The 24,252-nt window shown below is 41.8% G+C and overlaps 1 protein-coding gene across 1 annotated transcript in view; it reads right to left on the bottom strand.

Annotated features, from left to right (window-relative positions):
• AHRR (aryl hydrocarbon receptor repressor) overlaps positions 1-23,442 on the bottom strand; it is a 35,526-nt gene extending 12,084 nt beyond the window's left edge. The window contains exons 1-3 of the mRNA XM_079949545.1: positions 23,377-23,442; positions 16,761-16,942; positions 263-363 (exon numbers count right to left, since the gene is read on the bottom strand). Coding sequence (XP_079805671.1) covers positions 263-363; positions 16,761-16,942; positions 23,377-23,438 — 345 coding nt within the window. The 5' untranslated portion in view covers positions 23,439-23,442. The remainder of the gene's footprint in view (positions 1-262; positions 364-16,760; positions 16,943-23,376) is intronic.
• Positions 23,443-24,252: the final 810 nt, after the last annotated feature.

Here is a 24,252-nt window from a genome sequence, read left to right as displayed (position 1 = left end):
CCCCAGCTGAAGCCACAAAAACTGCAAGATGACCTACATGCCAGTCACTCACCTGTTTTCCTGTGATGGGTAGGAATCTACTACAAACAGAAAGCTACATGCATCTTAGAAAAGCTGGATTTGTTTTTTTCTTTCAGGCCATAACTAACATAAGTAAATGTTGGCGATTGGGTTGGTAAAAATGTATGAGAGATTGGCGCTTTAGCAGTCTTATTTGCTGCCCTGTGTTTCAGAAGTTCAAGAAACGCTGTCTATCACTCACCTCCAGTAAGAATCCGCCTTCTGGTATGGCAGGCTCCTTGAGCATGTCAACTTCCTTTATTTCATGACCTGCGTGCTTTTTCAAACACTTCTCCTGAACAGCTGTTGGAAAGGATGAATCGGTACATATTTAACATAAGTGGCAATGTGTAAAACAACAAGAGCAACCGAAATTTTATTGTAAGAAACTAATAACTAAAACTAATAATTAGTAACAAACTATTCCAAATTATCAGTCCTCAATAGCCTGCAGGACCACAAACACCTGGTTCACAATGAGAAAAAGACAGCCTGCACTTTGTGTTGGCAGGGCGACACAAGGCAGATGGGGATATGAGGCTTGTGTTCCCCTCGTTGCAGTTCTCACGGTGCTCTTGAGAAGGGTATCCTTCCCCTCGATGGCTCCCATGGCTCCACCCTAAGCTCTGTGGCAGCTCCCATGGCTGAGGCTGGTTGCTCAGCCAGACTGGCTCTTTTGACAGTTGTTGCGCCCAAGGCACCCACTGCATAAAGGGTTGTGGTGTCTAACAGTGTCAGGCTCAACAATGCCAGCAGTAATGCAGTGCCTTTTTCTCCCCCATGTAACTGTCTCCCCGTCTCCTTTTCCCCCGTTTGAATGTTTCTGTTCTTTGGTGTTTCAGATGCACAGCCAGACATTTAAGATACAGAAATCAGCAAAATACAACCTTCACTTTTGAATGAAAAGGTAAAGGGACCCCTGACCATTAGGTCCAGTTGTGGCCGACTCTGGGGTTGCGGCGCTCATCTCACTTTACTGGCTGAGGGAGCCAGCATACAGCTTCCAGGTCATGTGGCCAGCATGACTAAGCCGCTTCTGGCGAACCAGAGCAGCACACGGAAACGCCGTTTACCTTCCTGCTGGAGCGGTACCTATTTATCTACTTGCACTTTGACATGCTTTCGAACTGCTAGGTTGGCAGGAGCAGGAACCAAGGAACGGGAGCTCACCCCGTCGCGGGGATTCGAACTGTTGACCTTCTGATCGGCAAGCTCTAGGTTCTGTGGTTTAACCCACAGCGTCACCTACGTCCCTCTCTTTTGAATACTTGCCCCTTAAAATAAGCCAAAATTGCTCTCCCATTTGAGTTTTATATTTCCACAAGGTGGTACCATCTTCCAATAAGCAACTCCAAGCGTTTTGCAGGTTGCGTGATCAGAGCTTGCCAATGTATCTTCCCTGGAAGTGAGCAACTGCTGGGCACTCAGCCACCTCCGCAATTGAAAACTCCACCCTCTGCTTCCTTCCCCTCCTCCCCAACAGAGCTGTGTGTTTTTTTGTTTTGTTTTTTTCCAGAAACACCAGGGGGAAAACATGCCTTTGGTATAAAAGAATTGCGCTGAGTAACCAAGGCTTTGCTGTCACGCTATGAGAACAGACTGTCAATCTTTCCATGCAACTGACAGTGGCCTGGCTCTTGTTTAAGCCCTTGCGTGCGAGCAGAGAGCCCACATTCCCTCAAGAAATGCTTCATAACAACAGCTGTTAAATATTGATGACGCCTGGCTCGCTCCGAATGCTCTTTGTGGAAGGTTAAGCCTTCATGTAATGGAACCTAATTCTGTATTTTTGTCTGCTAATAATAAAACCCAAGTAATGGACTTTTAAAACAAGATAATAATGCATTAGAGGAAGAGAGAAAACCAGCAAATTAAAATAATCTCTCTTTCAAGTAAAGTTCTTCATTGCAGAATAGAAGAAAGCTTAAGCTAGTACAGTACAGTAGTTGTGTTTGCCGGGATTTTCTGTAAGCAGAATATGTAAAGCTCTATAGCCCGAGGAATAGTAAGAATGGGTATAGAATTATGCCTGCAACACAATAAAAATTATGAAAAATAGTATTCTGCTGTGCTGCCTCTAGCTTTCAAAGGGACCAGTGGGTTAATAAATATGCAAACAGATTAAAAAAAAAAGCTTTTTCTGCCTAAAAGGAAATTGTGTGTGAAGTTCAGTATGCTGAAAGGAGATATGCACATAGCTGTAACATGTCAAAATAGTTTGACGTATACTGAAAGCATTGCTACTCCTCACTTGCAAATTACAGTTCCACGCAGAGTAGTTTCCCTTAACTCTCATGAGAACAGACAACTTGCATACATGAACACTTAACTGACAGTGTAACCCACAGTGGCTTAGAAACATTTCTAAGACAAGAAAGTCACTTAAATGTGCAGGAAATAAAGATGTTCCAAGTGTTAAACACAAATACGAGGGCTAAACCTGCAATGAGAAGCATTTATACACGGAGCGCTTGATTCAGGATAGTAGATCTGGGACCCAAATGGTTTTTTCAGTGCTGAAAGATTCAAATAGGACTTTATCGCTAAAAATACATTAGAACAATGTACGGTATTTAGCCATCACATGAACTGACCTGGCGATGCCTGTCTTTAGCCATTGAATCCAGATAAAGGGCTGGCCACATAGTTTAAGTGCAGGAGGATTGCAAGTTGTATTATTGGATCTCAAAATCTTTATTATTATTCATTATGACTTATTAAATTTGTATACTACCCTTCCTCCATAGATCTCAGGGCAGTTCACAACATAAACATACAAGATAAAAAAAACAAAGAAATACATAATAAAAACTTCACTGCTTAGCCAGCGGGCAACTCCAAATCATACAAAAGAACAATTAAAGCAAGTAGACTGCTCAATATATAATTAATTAAGCAAATTAATTAAGCATAACCTATTGCAATATCCAACATATTTCACAACTACAACAATAGTGACGCCAATAACGCTAACAATAAACAAGATCCTACTCATTTGCAATTCAACTCAGCCTTTATACTATTTATCCATTTCAATTCTTTTTGTTAAACCTATTCTACATTTATCACCCGAAGGTCTCCAAGCAACTTACAGCAATACACACATAATCACTCAAACACACAAGTACCATAAGGGAAGAAAAAAGATGGGGACTTATAATACATTAACATAACATTTATGGGGGGGAAACAAAAGCAACACACCTGCCATTCTATTTTGCACCCATCAAGATACTTCTTCTCCCTGGACTCAACAGACTCATTTTGCATTTGAATGTCATTTCTGAAGACTGGTTCTATACCTGCTGATTGTATATGCTGGATATACGACATTGCTGACTCTGTTATAGTATTGCAGTTTGGAAACTGAACTATGAATCTGGATAGTCCCGTTTTATATTCAACCTTTGCCCTGAGGCTTAGGGAAGCCATTCTGTTGCAATACTCCATTTGCAATATGGAAAAAATAATATTGACCTGTCTTACATGACGTATGATGCTGCCTTATCTCTTGGTCCATCTAGCCAAGGGCTGCTCAATCTCCCCGGGTGAGATACTTTTAACAAAGTTACACTTGGGAAAACTCCATCAAGGCAAATCTTCATTCCTCAGAGCAGGTAATCAACACTATAAAATGCTATAAAGTCTGTCAATCATCTGGTGTGCAGATGTGCATTCACAAGCACACAGGAAGTGTGGAAGATGTTTGAGTCGGTGGCTTTGTTTTTAGTATAATGCTCCAAATTTTCCAAACACAGATTTTAATTTCAATTGAACCCCACTGTCTATACATATGTTTATCACTCAATGTATAAAAATGCTAGCCAGAATGATATAAACAGGAGGAGAATTATACAAAATACTCGGGAGCTACAGGGAAATAATAGGAATTTTGTAAACTAGATTATGAATCTTTCCCTCAGAAATTTTCCACTCGTGACTGACCCAAAGCGGAAGATCAGGTTTATAGCCAAATACATTTTGTCTTAGCTGGGAAGAAGGCAGAGGCAGTAGCTCATTCATACACTGCAAGTCTACCATGGATCAGACCTCTATTCCTCAGATCAAAAGATCAGTTTCATAACCACTTTTTTTTGAATGAGCCTTGTTTTAGCTCTTCATCTATAGAAAAAATAATAATTCTGTATCAATGTGATACCAGGAATCATATATACCCCAAAAAGCCATACAAATAACATACTTGGAAGAAGCATTACACTATTTACTAGTTAATAATAATAATAATAATAATGCCTTCGTTCAAACCTTTCCTTCTCTAGTAAAACAGCATAGCTGCACATGAGTTACCAGTATCAACAATACCATGTAAATTAAAAATGGAATGTTTATAAACATGAGAAATATCATGTTTAATATCAACATAACATGTAACATAATTATAACAGGACAACAATAATGAGTCGTGAATTACCAAGACCTTGCAAGCATAGCGCATGATGCTTGCACAATCACATGTCTTCGTAAACTGAACAGACAAAACAGTTAAATGAAGCACATTTGTTGCTGTGATCTATATCTATCTATCACCTATCTATCTATCTATCTATCTATCTATCTATCATCTATCTATCTATCATCTATCTATCTATCTATCTATCTATCTATCTATCTATCTATCTATCATCTATCTATCTATCTATCTATCTATCTATCTATCTATCTATCTATCATCTATCTATCATCTATCTATATCTATCTATCTATCTATCTATCTATCTATCTATCTATCTATCTATCTATCTATCATCTCTCTCTCTATCTATCTATCTATCTATCTATCTATCATCTATCTATCTTGTTGTGTCCACATTTCCTTGGTGTCAACTCTGGCAGACACTACTAGTTCTTAGGCTGCATCTCTTGATGTTCTAGCAGTGGCGTAGCGTGGGTTGTCAGCACCTGGGGCAAGGCAAGTAATTTGCGCCCCCTAACCCGTGGATTTGCGCCCCCTAACCCTAACCCCCAGATGTTGCACCCGGTGCAGCCGGTCCCCCCTGCACCCCCCCACGCTACGCCACTGTGTCCTAAGCAGGTTGGGTATATCTCTGTACTCAACCCAGGGTTTCACCAACTGTAGACCTCACTCTATGAGGAAGAGATGTCTTTTGGGATTTTCACATCAGCTTTCAAAGAATGTAGCCTTTTAAGAAGGCAACGACTGGATCAAGCACTGGGTGGGCATCATCTGGTGGCAAGTACCTATGACACTTTTAGCTTTATAAATGTGTGTGCCACTTTTCAAGCAAAAGTAGTTCCCAAAGAAGTTTACAGGGTCTGCTCAGAAAGAGCCCTGAAGGGTATGGCTAAGAATTTCCACACAACTGTATATTTAAAGACTAGTCACATCAAGCACACAACAGGCAAGTGAAAACTCAAATCAGAACTCATGTCTCTCACCGCAACGCCTTCTCTTTTACTTCTGCTTTTCAGCTTACGAAGTGGGGTTTTCCCTATGGAGAATTCTTTAGTGGTAGACCATTTGTAGCAATTGGAGAAACATTCAAGGAGTGAGAAGGAGTGAATAGCGATTTCCCGTGCTTGCCTACCTCTCTCTTGCTGCTGCTGCTGCTGCTGCTGCTGCTGCTATACAGGTTTGCAAACCCCAAACATATGGACAATATAAATACATTTACACATGCCATTAACCATCTGGGTATATATGCATCTCACTGGGGCCTCCAGATGTGCAGTTTGTCTACACTCTATGTGCTGCCAAAAACAATGGTGCACATGTATCAAACATGCCTGCCACATGAAGTATGGAACCACTCTCGTCACAGCAATGAAAATGAGTGCAATAAGGGCAGGTTCAAAGTACCAGCATCAGGTTTTGTGGTGGTACACAACCACCAAGTGTAAGCCATCACTTAAAAAATTAAAAAGAAGTTTGGGCTGTATTCTCAGAACGTTGCCAAGAAAGAAACAACCGCTGCATTATCAATCTCAAAACCTTTATTGGCATATAAACAAAATTCTCAAAAGTTTGGTACAATAAAATCACTCAGCAAAGTTGTTGTATTATCATCCCCTTTGAATAAGGGTCATGGGAGGCGGGGTATTGTTAAATGGGCATGGTTAAGAGGATGTGACTACAGCAACAGTGCCTACAAGATTGGCACTGTTTTTAGTTACACCACAGCAACAAAAAGCCTTGCTCTTTCTTGGTGCCCCTGAAGTGGGAAAGGTGGGCTGCAGCTTGAGATGCCAGAAGTTCCAGGTGGTGCTAAATGCCGCAGCCAGACTGTTGGTGGGGACAGGCTGACTCCTGCCAGAACGGCTGCCCATATTCTACTGTGCAAAGCTCAAGGTTCTTGCATTACTTTTAAAGGTCCTTAGTAACTGGGTTCTAGCACGCCTTAAGGACAGCTTTCTTCCTTATATGCCTGCCAGATCCCTGAGGCCTTTGGGGAAGTCATGCTCACCAGCTTCCATGGTTCGGACACAGGGCCTGCATCCACCAGGAGCCATGGGTTCGGTACTGTGGGCCCAATTCTGTCAGGAGCCATGGGTTCGGTACTGTGGACCCAATTCTGTCAGACTCCCTCCTGGCTCAGAACAGACAGGCTCCTTTCCTGTTGAACCTCCCTTGCTTCGTGAAGATATTTTTATTTTGGCAGACATTCTAAGTAAGTTTTCTTGTTATATGATCAATTTTACTGATTTTATCTTCATTATAGCTGTTGTAAGCTGACTGTGAACACAACTTAAAAGGGATAGAAATTATTGAAATAAATAGATAGACAGAAGTCGTTCACTTTTCATGAAAATGCCAGAAAGATTTCTAGAAGGTGATTTTAAACACATGAGGCTTTTAAAGAATTCTTATTTCTAATGAACTGAACTATTTTCCTTTTAGAAATTACTCTGAAGTATTTGCATTTAATAACCTTGTCTGATACCTTGTTTTGATATTAGGAACAACTACAGGGAGGACACCTAGTGGTGATTATACAGCTCTGCATAAAAATCTCATTAGCAATACAGCATTGGGCAGTATTCAGAGTGATATAATCTCTCTCCCAACGAAGTGTTTTCCAAAAATACACCAGCATAAAAATGCAAATACTTCAAAAATTAGTTTTCTGAAACTTTTCATCCACACTATTTACATCTAGAGCGCTTTAAGTTCCACCTCTTCAAAGAAGTAGTAACTTTCTTACTATTCACCCAGAGCAAATATTCCTTAGGTCAGTGGTTTTCAACCAGGGTGCCGTGGCACCCTGGCGTGCCTTGAATGGTGGCCAGGGGTGATGCGGGCAACACTGGTCTCTGTTTCTCCTTCCTTCCCTCCCTCCTCTGTTGCCCTCTTGTGTCTCTGCCTCCCAAAGGCTTGCACAACTGTTTGTTGCAGCAGCCCTGGCTATAAGTTCCCCGGGTGAATGGTGCCTATGGGGCTGGTTAGGGGGTGCTGGTTACCAGTAGCCAAGGTAACCTCAGACTAAACAAGCAAGCGGGTGAGAAAGCCCAGCCAGCCTTTGCTGTTGGGAATGGACAGACAAGTCCCAGGCCCCTGTGGGGCAGGCGGGAGGGCAGCTCAGAGACCAGGGGCGGCAGCAGTGACCGCCTGGAGGATTCTCAAGGAGAGGAGGCTGAGGAAACACTCCACAAAGGAGGGTATTCGAAAAAGGGTGAGGGGCTGCCTGCTCTACAAGCAAGGGGTGACATAACTGGGCTCCTGAGCCCCACAGGGGAGCCACAGAAATAATGTATTTGGTCAAGGGAGCCGTGGACACAAAAAGGTTGAAAAACACTGCCTTACGTCACTGGTAGGCAATCTGTGTCCTGGGGGCTATATGTGGCCCCCCAAGCCAAAAATAAATTCTCTTCTGTTTGAGAATGAATGGATGATAGATTAACAAGGAGAGAAATGGGGTATGGGGAGAGAGAAAGAAAATGAAAATATGATGGGTGGATGAAGGGGGCTGCTCTCTGACACCGGCATGTGTCCCCCCAACCACTCTTCCCGCACAATGAATACAGTCTTTGAACCCCAAAATATTGCTAATCCTCATTAGGCAAAGTGGGACAGCTGCACGGGGAGAGCAGCCCTCGTTGTCCCCCCTGGGCCACCTAAGCTATCCAGCTGCCCTCCTAGAAGATGGAGGACGTTGACCCATCCTCAATGGAATTACAATTTCTTCCCCTCAAACACACACCCACAATTGTGGGAATTTTAAGATTAAAGGAGGCATGGTTTTTACACTGCTTGACTGTAGTAAAACTTCTAAACGGACTGCAAGAAATAGGAAATTTATCAATAAGAACTTAAAATTATTTAAACGTTTAAAAATGATTAAAAGTGAAAAGAGACTAATATACACTGATGTCAACATGTTTGGAGTGGCCCATCTAAAAATGTAAACAGGCAGGGAGTCCCAGTGTGTAGATACCACCACAATAACTAACAACTGCAGATTAACAAACCAGTTCCATAGACTGAAACTGTCAAGTGGGCGCATAAACTGACCTGAACTTGTTAAGGGCTTTGCACACTAATATTGATGCCTTGAACTTGGCCTGGTAACAGATCAACCCCGTGCAGATCTCTGAGCAAATGTGCCTTACTCCAGGCAGCAACTATGCCGCAATATTCTGCACTAATATTCTGGACTAATATTCCGCACTAATTGCAGTTTCCTGATCAAGTGCAAGTGATTATTCTCAAGGTACTCAAGGATACGCAGTAGCAGCAACTCGTTTTGTTGCTGTTAAAAAGTGTGGCACTTACGAGGACATTGGAATGAAACGAAGGGGTTCCAGTGAAATAAGATAAATAAGAGTATGAAAGAAGGGATAGATATTGGATGAAAATCTGAACAATATAAGATGTGAAGGAACTTTTAAAGGATAAAACTAATAAAAATGAACTTGCTAAATTAATTTTAAAGTGGAATACAAGAAAGGAGGGCGGGTGGAAGTCAGGAAAATAAGGCTATGAAGGATGTGAATTTGAAAAGAGTTTTCATTTTTTCTTTTTATGTTAAATTTTTCTTAAGTCTTTTTAGGTTTGCAATATTTTTCTATTTTCTGTTTTTTGGTTGTGTTTTGATTGTTTTGTTTTTGTTGTTTGAAGGTTGGTGTTTGTTGATGTTTTGATGTTTGTTGTTTTATTGTAATCTTTCTTTTTTGGTAAAATCAATAAAATATTATTAAAAAATAAAATAAAAAAAATAAAAAGTGTGGCACTTACTTGCAACAACTTCATGGTGAGTACAGGTACCTATTTTTCTAGGGGGAAAAGCACTGCATATAGATATTAAATAGCTCTGGGATAAAATAGTGCTCTATGGCACCTCAAACGGAGTTTGGATCTAGTGTAACTTTACTCCAGCTTAACTTACAATGGCTTGTTTTGCATTCGTTTCTTGTGCATCAGATTGCTTCCCTAATAATTATTAAATTCTCAAGGATGAAAATATGACAACACATTTATGCTGTGTAAGGTGCCCCCCATCAAATGTGGCATGTAAAATACACTTAATATCTCAACATGTATACTTAAAGAAGAGAATAACATTAAAGCACATTCGTTTTTCTTTTCATTTGTTTCATTGTTCTGTTTTTGCAACTAATATATCACATTCAACCAGCTTAAGTTTCATTGTCTTGATTTTGTCCCTAACATAACATTTCTTCTCAGTACACCAAACAAGGAAGCAAAACTATCAATACAATAAGGGCTCATTAATCTATTCTCTCATTTTCTTAAAGAGGTCTTCAGCTGAACTTTACCAAAAAAATTAAAGAAATTCTGAGGCAACGTGCAGGACATGCTTCATGTATTGCTCATGTGTAAATTGCCATTCTGAAAACCTGTTGCCAAATCATGAAACTCTGGAAAATTATCTTTAAAATGATATAGAACACCTTAAGTATATAGAGGCCTGCAACGCACATGGGGTTACATTCCAGGGATCACGCTTAAAGCCAAAATTATCTTTCCTGGAACCCCCCTCCATCTCCACCCCTTTTCAATTATTTTAATTCCCCTCCCCCAATGTGTAAAGCTAAATGCGCACAAGTTAAATGTGCATGAGTTGCAGGCTTACTGTATATGAAAATGAAAATTGTGTCTGTAGCATGACATTTACATAGAATTTACCAAACACACAAAAAGCAAAAAATGATTAAAAAAATTTCACAAACCTTTAGCTCGCCCCACTAATTTAATCAGGGGATTAATCAACCATCTAATGTTTTAAGCCCTAGTATCTAGTAATAGATTCTGCCATGTATAAAAAGAGAAGGTAAAGGGACCCCTGACAGTTAGGTCCAGTCGCGAATTGTCCACTCCGCAGACAGTTTTCCTGGGTCATGTGGCCAGCATAACTAAGCTGCTTCTAGCACAGAGGAACACCGAAACCGGAGCAGCGCACGGAAACGCCGTTTACCTTCCCACCAGAGCGATACCTATTTATCTACTTGCACTGGCGTGCTTTCGAACTACTAGGTTGGTAGGAGCTGGGACCGAGCAACAGGAGCTCACCCTGTCGCGGGGATTCGAACCACTGAGCTTCTGATTGGCAAGCCCAAGAGGCTCAGTGGTTTAGACCACAGCGCCACCTGCGTCCCCATGAAAAGAGAAAACTTTAACCAAAAACCCTCCCTTCCTTCCATCCATTATGCAACCAATCTTTTCTCTTCGTGAGGAGACCTCAGAGGAAAAGACTAGGACTGGCTAAGACTTCATCCCAAGCAGCAGTGAGAGGAGTCTGCCATTGGCCAAGTGCACCATATGGGACCAGGGTATTTAAGGAACACCTTCTTCCACATGAATCTGCTCACCTGTTGAGATCAGCAATGGAAGTTCTGTGCAATGTTCAGAAGCTGCCAAGAGGTTCAGCTAGTGCTGAGGTGAAACAGGGTTTTCTCGTTGGTGACACCTAGGAATTGCAATCCTCTCCCCCAGGACACTCATTAGGACCTCATTTTACAGACATTCTGAAGTTCAGCAAAAATGGTTTTGTTTGGAGTAGGTTTTTTTTAAAAAAAAAAAAATCCAGGTTTGCTGCTTCGCTTCTGCTGTTCTGTTTTTTCCTGCCAAGTTTTGATTTATCATTTTATATGCATGTTAATTAATTTTGAAGACTTTTGGTGAAAACGCCATATAACCATATAAACATAAAGAGATGAATTGGCCGCTAGGTAGAGAAGAAGGTAACAGGGAGGCACTACTGTTCATCCCCACTTCTGTCCATTATTATCTGTTTATCCCAAAACGGTTGCTGTCTCAGATCAGTCCTGATTTTAATTAATAGATATATACATGCACCTTAACAAGAATTCTGTAAATACACCTGCCAGGACACGAAGCTTTAAAAATTAAATTCCATTGGCAAAGGATTAAGGATTGAGGATGAGACAGCCAGTACTATTGGTTGGAAAGGTGAATGATCTTGGATGGTTAAGGAATAATGATATTGGATGCAGTTTGTAATGATTCAACGGCGCATCCTCTAATTGTTTACTCCATTTGTACATAACTGATACTATTTTGTAGGCGGCAGGAGATAATTTTGTGCATGGCAACATTGCACATATTGTTGTAATTACGTAAGCCTGACGTGTAAGGTTTCTACACATAAGTCAACACTGGCATACTTCAACTTCTATTGAAGATATTTTCAGATGGTGAAACACCAGACACTTTGTTAACAAAATATTCTAAATTGTTTCTAAATCTGCAAGATGCCTCATCATGCACATCAATGAACATTTGATTTAAATTATACAGTGCGCCAAAATGTAGCTCATTCCAACATTCAAGACAGTAAAGTTCTGTTTGTTCTGGAACCAAAATCATTGGCTTATTTTTTAATTGCAAGATCATTGCTTATGGAGAACTATAGTCTGCCTCTGTGTGTGCTATCACCAGCTCTTGCTAATAGATTGCAGGTGGGATGGGGAGTTGTACAGTTTATTGGATTTAGAAAATCCTGTTGGCACCCTTGCCTATGCTTGTCAAATGTTGAGGACATCAACCACCTAACACCTCCATGAGTATACAATCTCTGGACCTTAATAAAGCAGAAGACACCAAAGAAAAAAGAAGAGAAGAAAACAAAGAAGAGAGATTACAACAGAAAAGAAAGAAAAAGAGAAAAGGAGAAAGAGAAGCAGGAATACGAAGAGAGAGAGAGAAAAGAAGAAAAAGAAACAATAAAGAAATATAAAAGGACCTCTGCTAGTTTTCCATCTGCTAGTTACATAAAAAGGGGGGAAATATTTCTAACATTCAGTCCATGGTAATATCCATCTTCTCCACTTTCTGTTAAACAATATTTCTTTTACGTAAATGTGTCTCGAATTCATTCCCACTCAAGTCCAAGAGGGATTCCCAAATTGTTGTTGTTGTTGTTGTTGTTATTGGTAAATGTCAACTGTGCTTTTTGTTTAATATCAATTTTAACTCCATTAATTCCCACCACAATTCCTCCATATTGAGTACTAGTAAATTCTTTTGTCCATTTCCATGTTAAAATCTCTCTACTGTGATCACATACTGGAATAATATTGCACAATTCTTTTCTTGTTATATATCCTTTAGTTTATGCCCAGTTCCATATATTCAAATTCCATTTCCTTTTGTGCTTCCATTCCCTGTATTGTTTAACATAGTATTCCGATCTCCTACTCTAGGACTATCCACTTACATTTCTTCCATTCTTTTTCCATACATATTAGTAGCATCATTCTATGAATTTGCTCCAAATCGTATGCAGAATACTTTCTCTCTGCTAGAACTGAAGAAAGGCCAGGACAGAAGTTTTTCCAAAGATTTCTCTCTCTCTCAACATCATTGATACGATTAATGCCAGATCCAGATGACCATTTATGGTTTTATCTTCCCCTTCTCCTCCAAGCCTCTGTATGAAAGGCATTTCCATTTCACCATCTGCTTTCTCCAATTTTGCTGTTTCATCATCCAGTCCTGCCAGGTTTTCATCAATTTTGTCTGAAGCCTCTAAGTAATCTCTAGTTCCATTTTCCATTTCATCTCTCTCTGATTCATTTTCTTTCCCCCTTTCATCAAACATCAATCCAATCATTTTTAGTTGTTCAGCCATCAACTATTGAACAATACCAACAGTCACTGGAAGATCCAAAGGTACATTTGCCACACTGGATGCAAACAAAAAAATATCTCTAAGCTGTATTTTTCCTTCCCTAAAAATGTTTAAGAAAGAGAGGGTGCAGACCTTATACTCACAACGGGTTCTTACATAGTGTTTGGGTGAGATGTTGGTTCCTCAGCTCACCACCTTGTTTTAGCCCCTGACTAAGCCCCCAGGCGCAGACAGCAGAAAAAGGCTTTGATCAGAGCATTTGATGTCTTTATCTCAGAGCGCTTTGATAATCAGACGTTCAGTCTGATTACCATCGATTGATTGTACCATCGATACATAATTGTCCAGGACCTTCCCAATAAATTTCACCTTATGCTTCTCCTCCAACTGTCCCATCCCCTGACATTTCTCCTTAAAAAGGTAAAGGTACCCCTGCCCGTACGGGCCAGTCTTGACAGACTCTGGGGTTGTGTGCCCATCTCACTTAAGAGGCCAGGGGCCAGCGCTGTCCGGAGACACTTCCGGGTCACGTGGCCAGCGTGACATCGCTGCTCTGGCGAGCCAGAGCCGCACACGGAAACGCCGTTTACCTTCCCGCTGGTAAGCGGTCCCTATTTATCTACTTGCACCTGGAGGTGCTTTCGAACTGCTAGGTTGGCAGGCGCTGGGACCGAGCAGCGGGAGCGCACCCCGCCGCAGGGATTCGAACCTGCCGACCTTTCGATCGGCAAGTCCTAGGCGCTGAGGCTTTAACCCACAGCGCCACCTGCGTCCCACATTTCTCCTTACTCTGGACATATTAACTATGTTGGACTACAACTCCCATCATCCCTAGCTACCAGGACCAGTGGTCAGATTATAGGGGTTGTAGTCTAACAACATCTGGGTTGTTTTAAGAAAGGCTGAACTGGCTCCATGGCTGTTGGTTCATCACTATCTGACAAGAACTGTGTAACTCTAAAAGGCCTTTGGTCTAGGGTACCCAGGACCAGCCCAAGACAATTTGGCACCTGCGGCAAACCTCAAAATGGTGCCCTCCTGCCAGGGAAGAAGGTGTGAGTGAACATCTGCATCAGAAACAAAGGAGGAATAAAGCTCTACATTGGGAACAAAGGTGGGAGGAGACCAGTACAGTGGTACCTCAGGTTAAGAACTTAATTCGTTCCGGAGGTCCGTTCTTAACCTGAAACTGTTCTTAACCTGAGGTACCACTTTAGCTAATGGGGCCTCCCGTTGTCGCCATGCAATTTCTGTTCTCATCCTGAAGCAAAGTTCTTAACCCGAGGTACTATTTCTGGGTTAGTGGAGTCTGTAACCTGAAGCATCTGTAACCTGAGGTACCACTGTAGTGGCTCCTATTTCCCAAGTGGTGGCACTGGATGGGAGCAGCTGAGGAGGCGGCAGATCCAACCTCCAAGGAACACGCTGCAGCCATTGTGGCTTCTGCTGCCTGAGGAGGTTGCCTCCCCTGAAGATGGCTACTAGGATGTGTGCATGTGTACATGCCGCTGCTTGTTTTGTTTGCAATGCGATTTTTAATTTTGGTTTTTAAGCAGCTGTATTAGTTGATTGTGAGGTTTTTAAAATTTTAATTACGGTCATCTTATTTTCCAATATAATTTTGTAACAGGTTGTAAGGCACTTTTGTCTAAAAGTTCTCAAAAAGCAACTTAGAAATGTGAATATTAATATAAAAACCAAGCAAACCTGTGTGTGTACTGTGCTTCTTCTAACAGGCACACACACACACACACACACTCCATACCGCAGGTTGTGGCTTACATTATCAAGTGCTCTCACTTACAAACTTTAATAAGAGGACACAAACATATATAGCACTTCCAAGTATTCAATGCACTTCACAGATCAGCGGTGCGATCTTTACAGGAACCTTTTTAGTACAGGGCATGATGATCCCTCTGTCCACACCGCACGGCTTTTATAAAAAATCTGCCCTGTTTCAGTTGTGCACGTTGTTATTCGGCAGCCACGGATGATCAAATGTCAGCATAATAATATGAAATATGCATGACCTGCAGCATGCAGCCACTTTGCTCTTCCTTTCGTGCAAGTGGCAAAGCAAGCCAGGAAACCTCAGTAACCAGAACTTCCTGTTATGTCTGAACCAGAAACTGTGGTTAATGTCTTCTAAACAAGCTAAGATTGAGAGGCAAACTTTAAACCATGGTTTCATACTTGGGCCTTGTTTGAAAGCTATTCATCGTTGTTCCCCAATTCCAATGCGGCAGGAAGTTAACTGCAGCTCCCATCCTTGTTTGCAGCATGTGAGAGCCTGTAGTCACGCATATTGTGGCTTATTACCTACTTATTTAACCAAGATTTACCGTATTTTTCGCTCTATAAGACGCACCAGACCACAAGACGCACCTAGTTTTTGGAGGAGGAAAACAAGAAAAAAAATATTCTGAATCTCAGAAGCCAGAACAGCAAGAGGGATCGCTGCGCAGTGAAAGCAGCAATCCCTCTTGCTGTTCTGGCTTCTGGGATAGCTGTGCAGCCTGCATTCGCCCCATAAGACGCACACACATTTCCCCTTACTTTTTAGGAGGGAAAAAGTGAGTCTTATAGAGCAAAAAATACGGTAATTGTTCAGCTGCAGCTAGCCTTGCACAATGCAATGCTATGCACATCTAATCAGAAGTATGAATTCAGTGGTATTAAACACACTCTATACTAATAATTCCTCCACGACACTGGAAGCTACAGCCCAGGATAGCTGGTAGGACGATGGACAGGGCAGAGGGCGAGGCAGCAAACATCCAGCTGAGCGAAGGGTAGGCAAAGCCAAAGGTCACAAGAAGCAAAGCATATAAGGCCTGGACATCCCATTTCTGGGGGTGTCACAGCAAATGCTCCAAACACATAAACAAGCATACATCATCATCATCATCATCATCATCATCCTACATTTTTATTAATATCCTGCCCTTCTTGGTTCAGAAACCGGGCTCAGGGTGGCTAACAACAAATTTAAAACACTTTAAAACACTTAATTATAAAAGCAGCATAAAATACAGTATAAAAACATGAATAACAATAAAAATCAAAAATCAATTAGGTAATCCCCAGGGCTAGCTGGTTGAATTGGTCCTACTTGGGCCAGCAAGGAGGCCAGGGGAGAATTAACTGTGGGGTCTCAGAGCAGGTGATCTTCATAAAAGGGAAGGGGGAGGGAAGAGAAGAGAAGAGAAGGGAAATAAAAGATCAGGCTGAATTCAAACTGAAAGCCAGGTGGAATAGCTCTGTCTTACAGGCCCTGCGGAAGGAAGTTAAATCCTGCAGGGCCCTGGTCTCATGGGACAGAGCATTCCACCAGGTTGGAGCCACCACTGAGAAGGCCCTGGCCCTGGTGGAGGATAGTCTGACTTCCTTAGGGCCTGGGACCTGTAAACTATGGTTATTCATGGACCTTAAGGTCCTCTGCGGGGCAGACCAGGAGAGGTGATTCCATAGATACAAGGGCCCTAAGCCGCTAGCATCATGGAGCAGGTCCACTCTTCCTGGTAGAGGTCTGGGTAGACATGGTCTCTGAGAACTTGTGCAATATTCCCTCAGACACCAAGAAAAGATTATTACGATTTGAAGCCTTACCTTGAAAGAAGCTTTTGACTCTAAGGTAACTGACGCTGAGACGCAAGACAGAGAGTTTGTCCAGTTTAGCTATTATGTCCGGTGGGAAAGGCAGGAGACTGGCCAGGTGATCTAACTCAGCATTCAAGCGATCTCTGTGTCTCTTTGAAGGATTAGACTTCCCATTCCCATGCACGGGCCTCCTGTTTGGGGAGAAAATGTGCTATGAAAAATCCACTGTCTTAAGCACACCGGCAATGACAGTTGCCAGTACAGTGGTGCCCCGCAAGACGAACGCCTCGCAAGACGGAAAACCCGCTAGACGAAAGGGTTTTCCGTTTTGGAGGTGCTTCGCAAAACGAATTTCCTATGGGCTTGCTTTGCAAGACGAAAATGTCTTGTGAGTTCCTGCGGGTTTCTTTTCCTCCCCCCCCCCTTTTTCTAAGCCGCCAAGCCGCTTATCCGCTTATAGCGCTAATCCGCTAATCCGCCAATGGGCTTGCTTTGCAAGACGAAAAACCCGCTATACGAAGAGACTCACGGAATTAATTTCGTCTTGCAAGGCACCACTGTATCCGCTCTCTAATACCAAAACAGAAGAAAATGATGGCCTCCTTGAAAAATGATTCTTATATAATGTGTAAATTAGGGGGTCATACACAAACGGCCTGGAATGCTAGTTCTTTCAACCCAAACATTTCCACAGAAAAATCACCAATTCTGAAAGAGGTGTTAAACTGATGCTTAACTGGCAAAAATTCTCCCCGCTACCTTAATGTGTACCATCATCTCCCACTTCTTGTGTCACCAAATCCTTTCACAAACCTCTCCACTGCTCCCAGTGTCCAGTTTCTGTAGCTTCCAACAGAGTTATTCCATATCAAGCGATCCATTTTTTTACCTTGTGTATTTGAATTTTCTTAATATTTTGTACGCTTGTTGGATGATCAAAACTAAGTTTAAATCTAAAATTTTAATTTTTTTATCTCATCCTGTTTTTGAGTTATAAGGGTTTGAAATTTAAAAAGAGAGAGAGAGAGAGAGAGAGAATTTTGGCCTTGCCAGATTACACAACAACCTTAAAAACTCAGCCCAGAATTTCAAAACTAAATATACTGATCTCTTCAGAACTTCATGGGCTTTAATATGATACATGATGTGCTTACTTTAAATTTTAAAGTTACAAATTTTAGAATTTTAAAAAGTGATTTTAAAAAATGATTAAAAATTTCCAAAATTTGTATTGATTATTTAATATTTCTAAGAACTACCCTCAAAATTTCATCTTGGGATCTCAATGGGATCACATTCAAAAAAATATTTTGAATATACATGTCTGCTTTATTGGGTTAGTTTAGGATAAATGGGTCTTCTTGGATTAAAATATAACAGAATAAACAAGACATCAAACTACAGTATGAGTTGCTTCAGGCATTTCTTTAGAACATTATTCAATTAAAAGTAGCAGCAGCAGCAGTAGTAGTAGTAGTAATAATAATAATAATAATAATAATTTATACCCCGCCCATCTGGCTGGGGTAACTTTATGAGTTTAGACAACCACTATTCTATTCTTACCTACGCTCTAACACATAAAAGAATGTTACAATAAAGTACCCCTTGGGTTAATAAAAGATATGTATTTGCAAAATTCAGACCCGAACTGCAAAAGCTTTGTTAGTGGTTGAAGCATAGACTGAATTCTTTAAAAATTGAGACAAAATAAAAAAATTCCTTCCAGTAGCACCTTAAAGACCAACTAAGTTAGTTCTAGGTATGAGCTTTCGTGTGCATGCACACTTCTTCAGATAAGTTGGTATCTGAAGAAGTGTGCATGCACACGAAAGCTCATACCTAGAACTAACTTAGTTGGTCTTTAAGGTGCTACTGGAAGGAATTTTTTTATTTTGTCTTGACTATGGCAGACCAACACGGCTACCTATCTGTAACTTTAAAAATTGAGTTAGCCTCAAAATCCTTATACATTTTAAAGATAATGATAGAGAAATACTTGTGTTGAAGGAACAAGAAGAAAAGTATGGAGAATACCTAGACTACGCTCTTACACCAATTTAAAGTCTGGCGTGTACCTTTAATATACAGTGGTGCCTCGCAAGACGAAATTAATCCGTTCCGCGAGTCTCTTCGTCTAGCGGTTTTTTCGTCTTGCGAAGCACGGCTATTAGCGGCTTAGCGGCTATTAGTGGCTTAGAGGCTTTAAGAAAAAGGAAAAAAATCGCAAGAACTCGCAAGACGTTTCGTCTTGCGAAGCAAGCCCATAGGTAAATTCATCTTGCGGAATGACTCAAAAGACGGAAAACTCTTTCGTCTAGTGAGTTTTTCATCTTGCGAGGCATTCGTCTTGCAGGGCACCACTGTACAGGACACCAAGAGAAGTTGTTCACTCTATTGCCTTAAAGCAGACTGAAGCTGTTCTCTTCGTTTCCTCTGCTTGTTCTTCAGATCAGCACAACTTCAATTAATTACTGTTTGATGGAGCAGGGAATGTTTTTCCCCGGCCTACACAATGGTTTTCACACTGTAGCTAGAAACAAATTAGGAACTGCTTAAGGACTCCAATTGGTGTGAAGTTGGTTGGAGAAACAACACAACCAGATGGTAGTATTTTGTAACAAAGTACAGTGGTACCTCATGAGCAATACAGAGGTACCTCAGGTTAAGTACTTAATTCATTCCAGAGGTCCGTTCTTAACCTGAAACTGTTCTTAACCTGAAGCATCACTTTAGCTAATGGGGTCTCCCGCTGCCGCTGCGCAGCCGGAGCACGATTTCTGTTCTCATCCTGAAGCAAAGTTCTTAACCTGAGGTACTATTTCTGGGTCAGCGGGATCTGTAACCTGAAGCATATGTAACCTGAGGTACCACTGTACAGAATACATATGCATTTTGAGTAAGCCATATGAACACAAATTGAAAACTCAACATTGGAAACACAGTGAGTGCAAAAGCAAATGGGAGTGTGGACACAGCCTGTGTCGTCTGCAGTCAAGCCGTGGTTTTTATTTTATTTTACTATTTTATTTATTGCTTTTATATCCCACACTTTCCTCCATGGAGCTCAAGGTGGCTTAGATCAGGGGTCGGCAAGGTTTACCTTCCCTGGGCCGGTTCACTCCCGTGGAGATCGCTCTGTGGGCTGGATTTTCGGCTCCACGGAAGTGAGGCCCCGCTCCGTGCTGTGCTGGTGTAGCGCAGCGAGCAGGTGGCTTGGTTCAGGGGCAGCTTGTGGGCCGCAGGTTGCAGACCCCTGGCTTAGATGGTTCTCCCGCTGCTCATTTTATTTCCACAACAGCCCTGTGAGGTAGGCCAGGCCAGTGTTTCCCAACCTTGGGCCTCCAGCTGTTTTTGGACTACAACTCCCATCATCCCTAGCTAGCAAGACCAGTGGTCAGGGATGATGGGAGTTGTAGTTCAAAAACAGCTGGAGGCCCAAGGTTGGGAAACACTGGGCTAGGCTAAGACGCAATCACTGACTCAAGGTCACCCAGCGAGCTTCGTGGTTCAGTGGGGGTTCGAACCCTGGTCTCCCAAGCTGTAGTCCCAACACTATAACCACTGCACCACACGGGTGCTTATTCCCCCCCCCCCCCGTTTTATTAAATTTGCTTAGTAACATAGCATTATTATATATATTCTATAAAACAAAGAATACAGAACCAAATTCATTCATACTACAATGCCTAACTACATAACATTAATATATATGGTTTCTGAAAAAAGGCTTACATAACAAAATCAATTCAAAATACCATCCGGTTTATTTTCTTTCTTTCTTTCTTCCCCCTCGCTCCCCACTCCAGCCCTCGCCCCCCCCAATCAGGCCTTCCTTCTTCATATCTTTATCCATGTAGACAGTCTGTTCATTCGAGCTTTTATGTTAGGGTTGGCTTCCCCCCTTTCAATCGAGTTCCTGTAAAATGCCCATTTATTTGTGATTCTTTGGCATTTATTTTCCCATCTATCCTCTGCCACTATCTGTGCAAATATTTCTGATTGTACGTATTCAAAAACATAATCATTCCATTTTTCCATATTCAATTTGGCCTTTTCTTTCCATCCCAAAGCAATAATTGCCATTCTAGCTAGAATCATAATCTTGTACAACTCTTGCTTATTACTCTTTACTTTGTTATTTCCCAGTATTCCCGAAAATAACAAATCCCTATTAACCTCTATGTTTATTTGAAATAATCCAGAAATTACCTTTATAATCTTTTGCCAATATTCCTTAACCAGATTACATTCCCACCACATGTGCGAATATAGTCCTTTTTCCTGACCACAATGCCAGCATTTGGGACTAAACCCTTTCACTATATACGCCATTTGTGCTGGAGTTCTATACCATTTTAATAAAAAAAATCGACTTAATTCTTTATACTTTTCTGTTTATATTCTTCATCAGTTCTTGAGCCGTGTTTGGATGGATCATACCTTCCTGCTCACGGGTGCTTATTTATTTAATTACAGGTGCATGGACAGAACAATGTTCACTGCAAATACAGGCCATGTGCAAAGGCTTAGACCTTCTTCCCACCATGACGTCCATGGAAATGGATGCCACTTCCCTGCGCTGCAACAATACTGATGCCAATGGGATCGTCCTTCTAAGCCTCACTGCAGCACATGCAGCGTGTGTTTTCTCCTTGCAGCTGCAGGGTGGGGATGGGTTAAACCATGGGTAGGCAACTTAAGGCCCAGGGGCCGGATGCGGCCCAATCGCCTTCTCAATCCGGCCCGCAGATGGTCCGGGAATCAGCATGTTTTTACATGAGTAGAATGTGTCTTTTTATTTAAAATGCATCTCTGAGTTATTTGTGGGGCCTGTCTGGTGTTTTTACATGAGTAGAATGTGTGCTTTTATTGAAAATGCATCTCTGGGTTATTTGTGGGGCACAGGAATCCGTTCATATTTTTTTCCAAAATATAGTCTGGCCCCCCACAAGGTCTGAGGGACGGTGGACCGGCCCACGGCTGAAAAAGGTTAAACTGAGTTAAACTCCCTTCCCCACACGCTGAATTCCCAATGAATGTTGCTCCCCCACACCTACAAATAAAAACCACAACAAAGAGATTAAAAGGAACTCAATTGGTGACATCCTGTGTAGTTTGGCTCTGTCATGACACTGCCCAAAGGATCCTGGTGAGGCACACAGAATTTTGCCCACCCCTCAGAGAACTTCCATTCATAGAGTTGAAGTAATTGCAGTTAAATCTGCTTAAGTGTAATGATAACATACACAAGGAGAGCACAGAGCATGGCTTAGGTTGCTGCTGCACTGCCACTTTGGAAAGATATATCCTCCATCAGGCTGGGACAACATTGTCCCAGTTCAGATCAGGGTAGCTCAGTCAGGAGAGTATGAGACTCTTAATCTCAGAGTTGTGGGTTCGAGCCCCATGTTGGGCGAAAGATTGTTGCATTGCAGGGGCTTGGACTAAAATCCTTGTGGACCCTTCCAACTCTCTACAATTCTATGATTTTATGGAAGAAGGACATATTAGGCCACAAATATGTCTAAATATTTGGACCCTTCGTTGTTTCTCGACAGAACTCGCCAGGTTCTTATGAGAGACAGCAGGGAAGAAAGAGAGCTGGCTGGCACCATCAGCTTGTTGGAGAAAGGTAGCAATATAAATGGGTTAAATAAAATAATAATAATAATAATAATAATAATAATAATAATATAACAACAACAACAACAACAACAACAACAACAACAATAATAATAATAATAATAATAATAATAATAATTTATTTATACCCCGCCCATCTGGCTGGGTTTCCCCAGCCACTCTGGGTGGCTTCCAACAAAATATTAAAATACAATAGTCCGTCAAACATTAAAAGCTTCCCTAAACAGGGCTGCCTTCAAATGTCTTTTACAAGTCTGGTAGTTTTTTTTCTCTTTGACATCCGGTGGGAGGGCGTTCCACAGGGTAGGTGCCACTACCGAGCAGGCCCTCTGCTTGGTTCCCTGTAACTTGGCTTCTCGCAGCAAGGGAACTGCCAGAAGGCTCTCGGCGCTGGATCTCAGTGTCCGGGCAAAACGATGGAGGTGGAGATGCTCCTTCAGGTATACAGGACCGAGGCAGTTTAGGGCTTTAAAGGTCAGCACCAACATTTTTAATTGTGCTCGGAAACATACTGGGAGCCAATGCGGGTCTTTCAAGACCAGTGTTATGTGGTCTTGGCGGCCGCTCCCAGTCATCAGTCTAGCTGCCACATTCTGGATTAGTTGTAGTTTCTGGGTCACCTTCAAAGGTAGCCCCACGTAGAGCACATTGCAATAGTCCAAGCGGGAGATAACTAGAGCATGCACCATTCTGGCGAGACAGTCTGCGGGCAGGAAGGGTCTCATCTTGCATACCAGATAGAGCTGGTAAACAGCTGCCCTGGACACAGAATTGACCTGCGCCTCCATGGACAGCTGTGAGTCCAGAATGACTCCCACCTGGTCCTTCAGGGGCACAGTTACCCCATTAAGGATCAGGGAGTCCTCTACACCTGCCCGCCTCCTGTCTCCCAAAAGCAATAAAGGTAAGTCTTATGCCAAAGGCTTATTGTGAGAAGAATAAAATAGAATAAATTGACTGGATGGGATAAATACTTAACTGTTTCTGGATGGGTTTTCGTCTTTTCCTCCCAGCATACAGACATTCTCCTGGTGGAATCATTGTCCTAGGATGGAAGATGAAAACATATCCTTTTACATTCAGGTAAAGTAATGTTCTTCCTAAGATATGCAATTATAAAGAAGCAAATTGCTAATTAAGTTGCTAATTAAGCTAACGGGTGTTAGCTGATTTCCTAATTAATACTGCATATAACATTAATATATATAAAAAATAATTTATCCTGTATAGAATGGATTTTTCATAAAGCATAAATTTTTGCACTCAGTATCATCCAAAATCTGAGAAAATTCTATTAAAGGTCTAACAGCCTATATTTCCGTGCATTATTTCCAAAGTTCCTCTCTTCTAGCATAGAAAGAGACCACACGTTTGGTACCGTAAGTTAAAAATGGTTTAAAAAAGGAGACACCCAGAGAGCAGGAAGCTGTTGGGAGAAAAATTGGGTCATATTGGGTCAATCACATTTTAAAACATGCTTTTTTGGTTTTTGGGGTGCTATTGGGTTGTTGTTTTCATTTTTATTAGGTATACAGTGGTACCTCGGGATGCAAACGGGATCCGTTCCGGAGCCCCGTTTGCATCCTGAATAGAACGTAAGACGCGTCTGCGCGGGTCATGTTTCGCTGCTTCCGCACATGCACGTGATGTCATTTTGACCATCTGCGCATGCGCAAACGGCGAAACCCGGAAGTAATGCACTCCGTTACTTCCGGGTCACCGTGGAGCGCAACCCGAAAATACTTATCCTGAAGCATATTTATCCCAAGGTATGACTGTACAGTCATACCTTGGGTTACAGAAGCTTCAGGTTGTGTTTTTTCGGGTTACGGACGCACCGAAACCTGAAAGTACC

This window comes from Podarcis cretensis (genome assembly GCF_951804945.1).
Source record: "Podarcis cretensis genome assembly, chromosome: 13".
NCBI classification, from domain to species: domain Eukaryota; kingdom Metazoa; phylum Chordata; class Lepidosauria; order Squamata; family Lacertidae; genus Podarcis; species Podarcis cretensis.
Note: the sequence above shows the minus strand (reverse complement) of the source record. Positions and strands in the feature narration are given on the sequence as shown.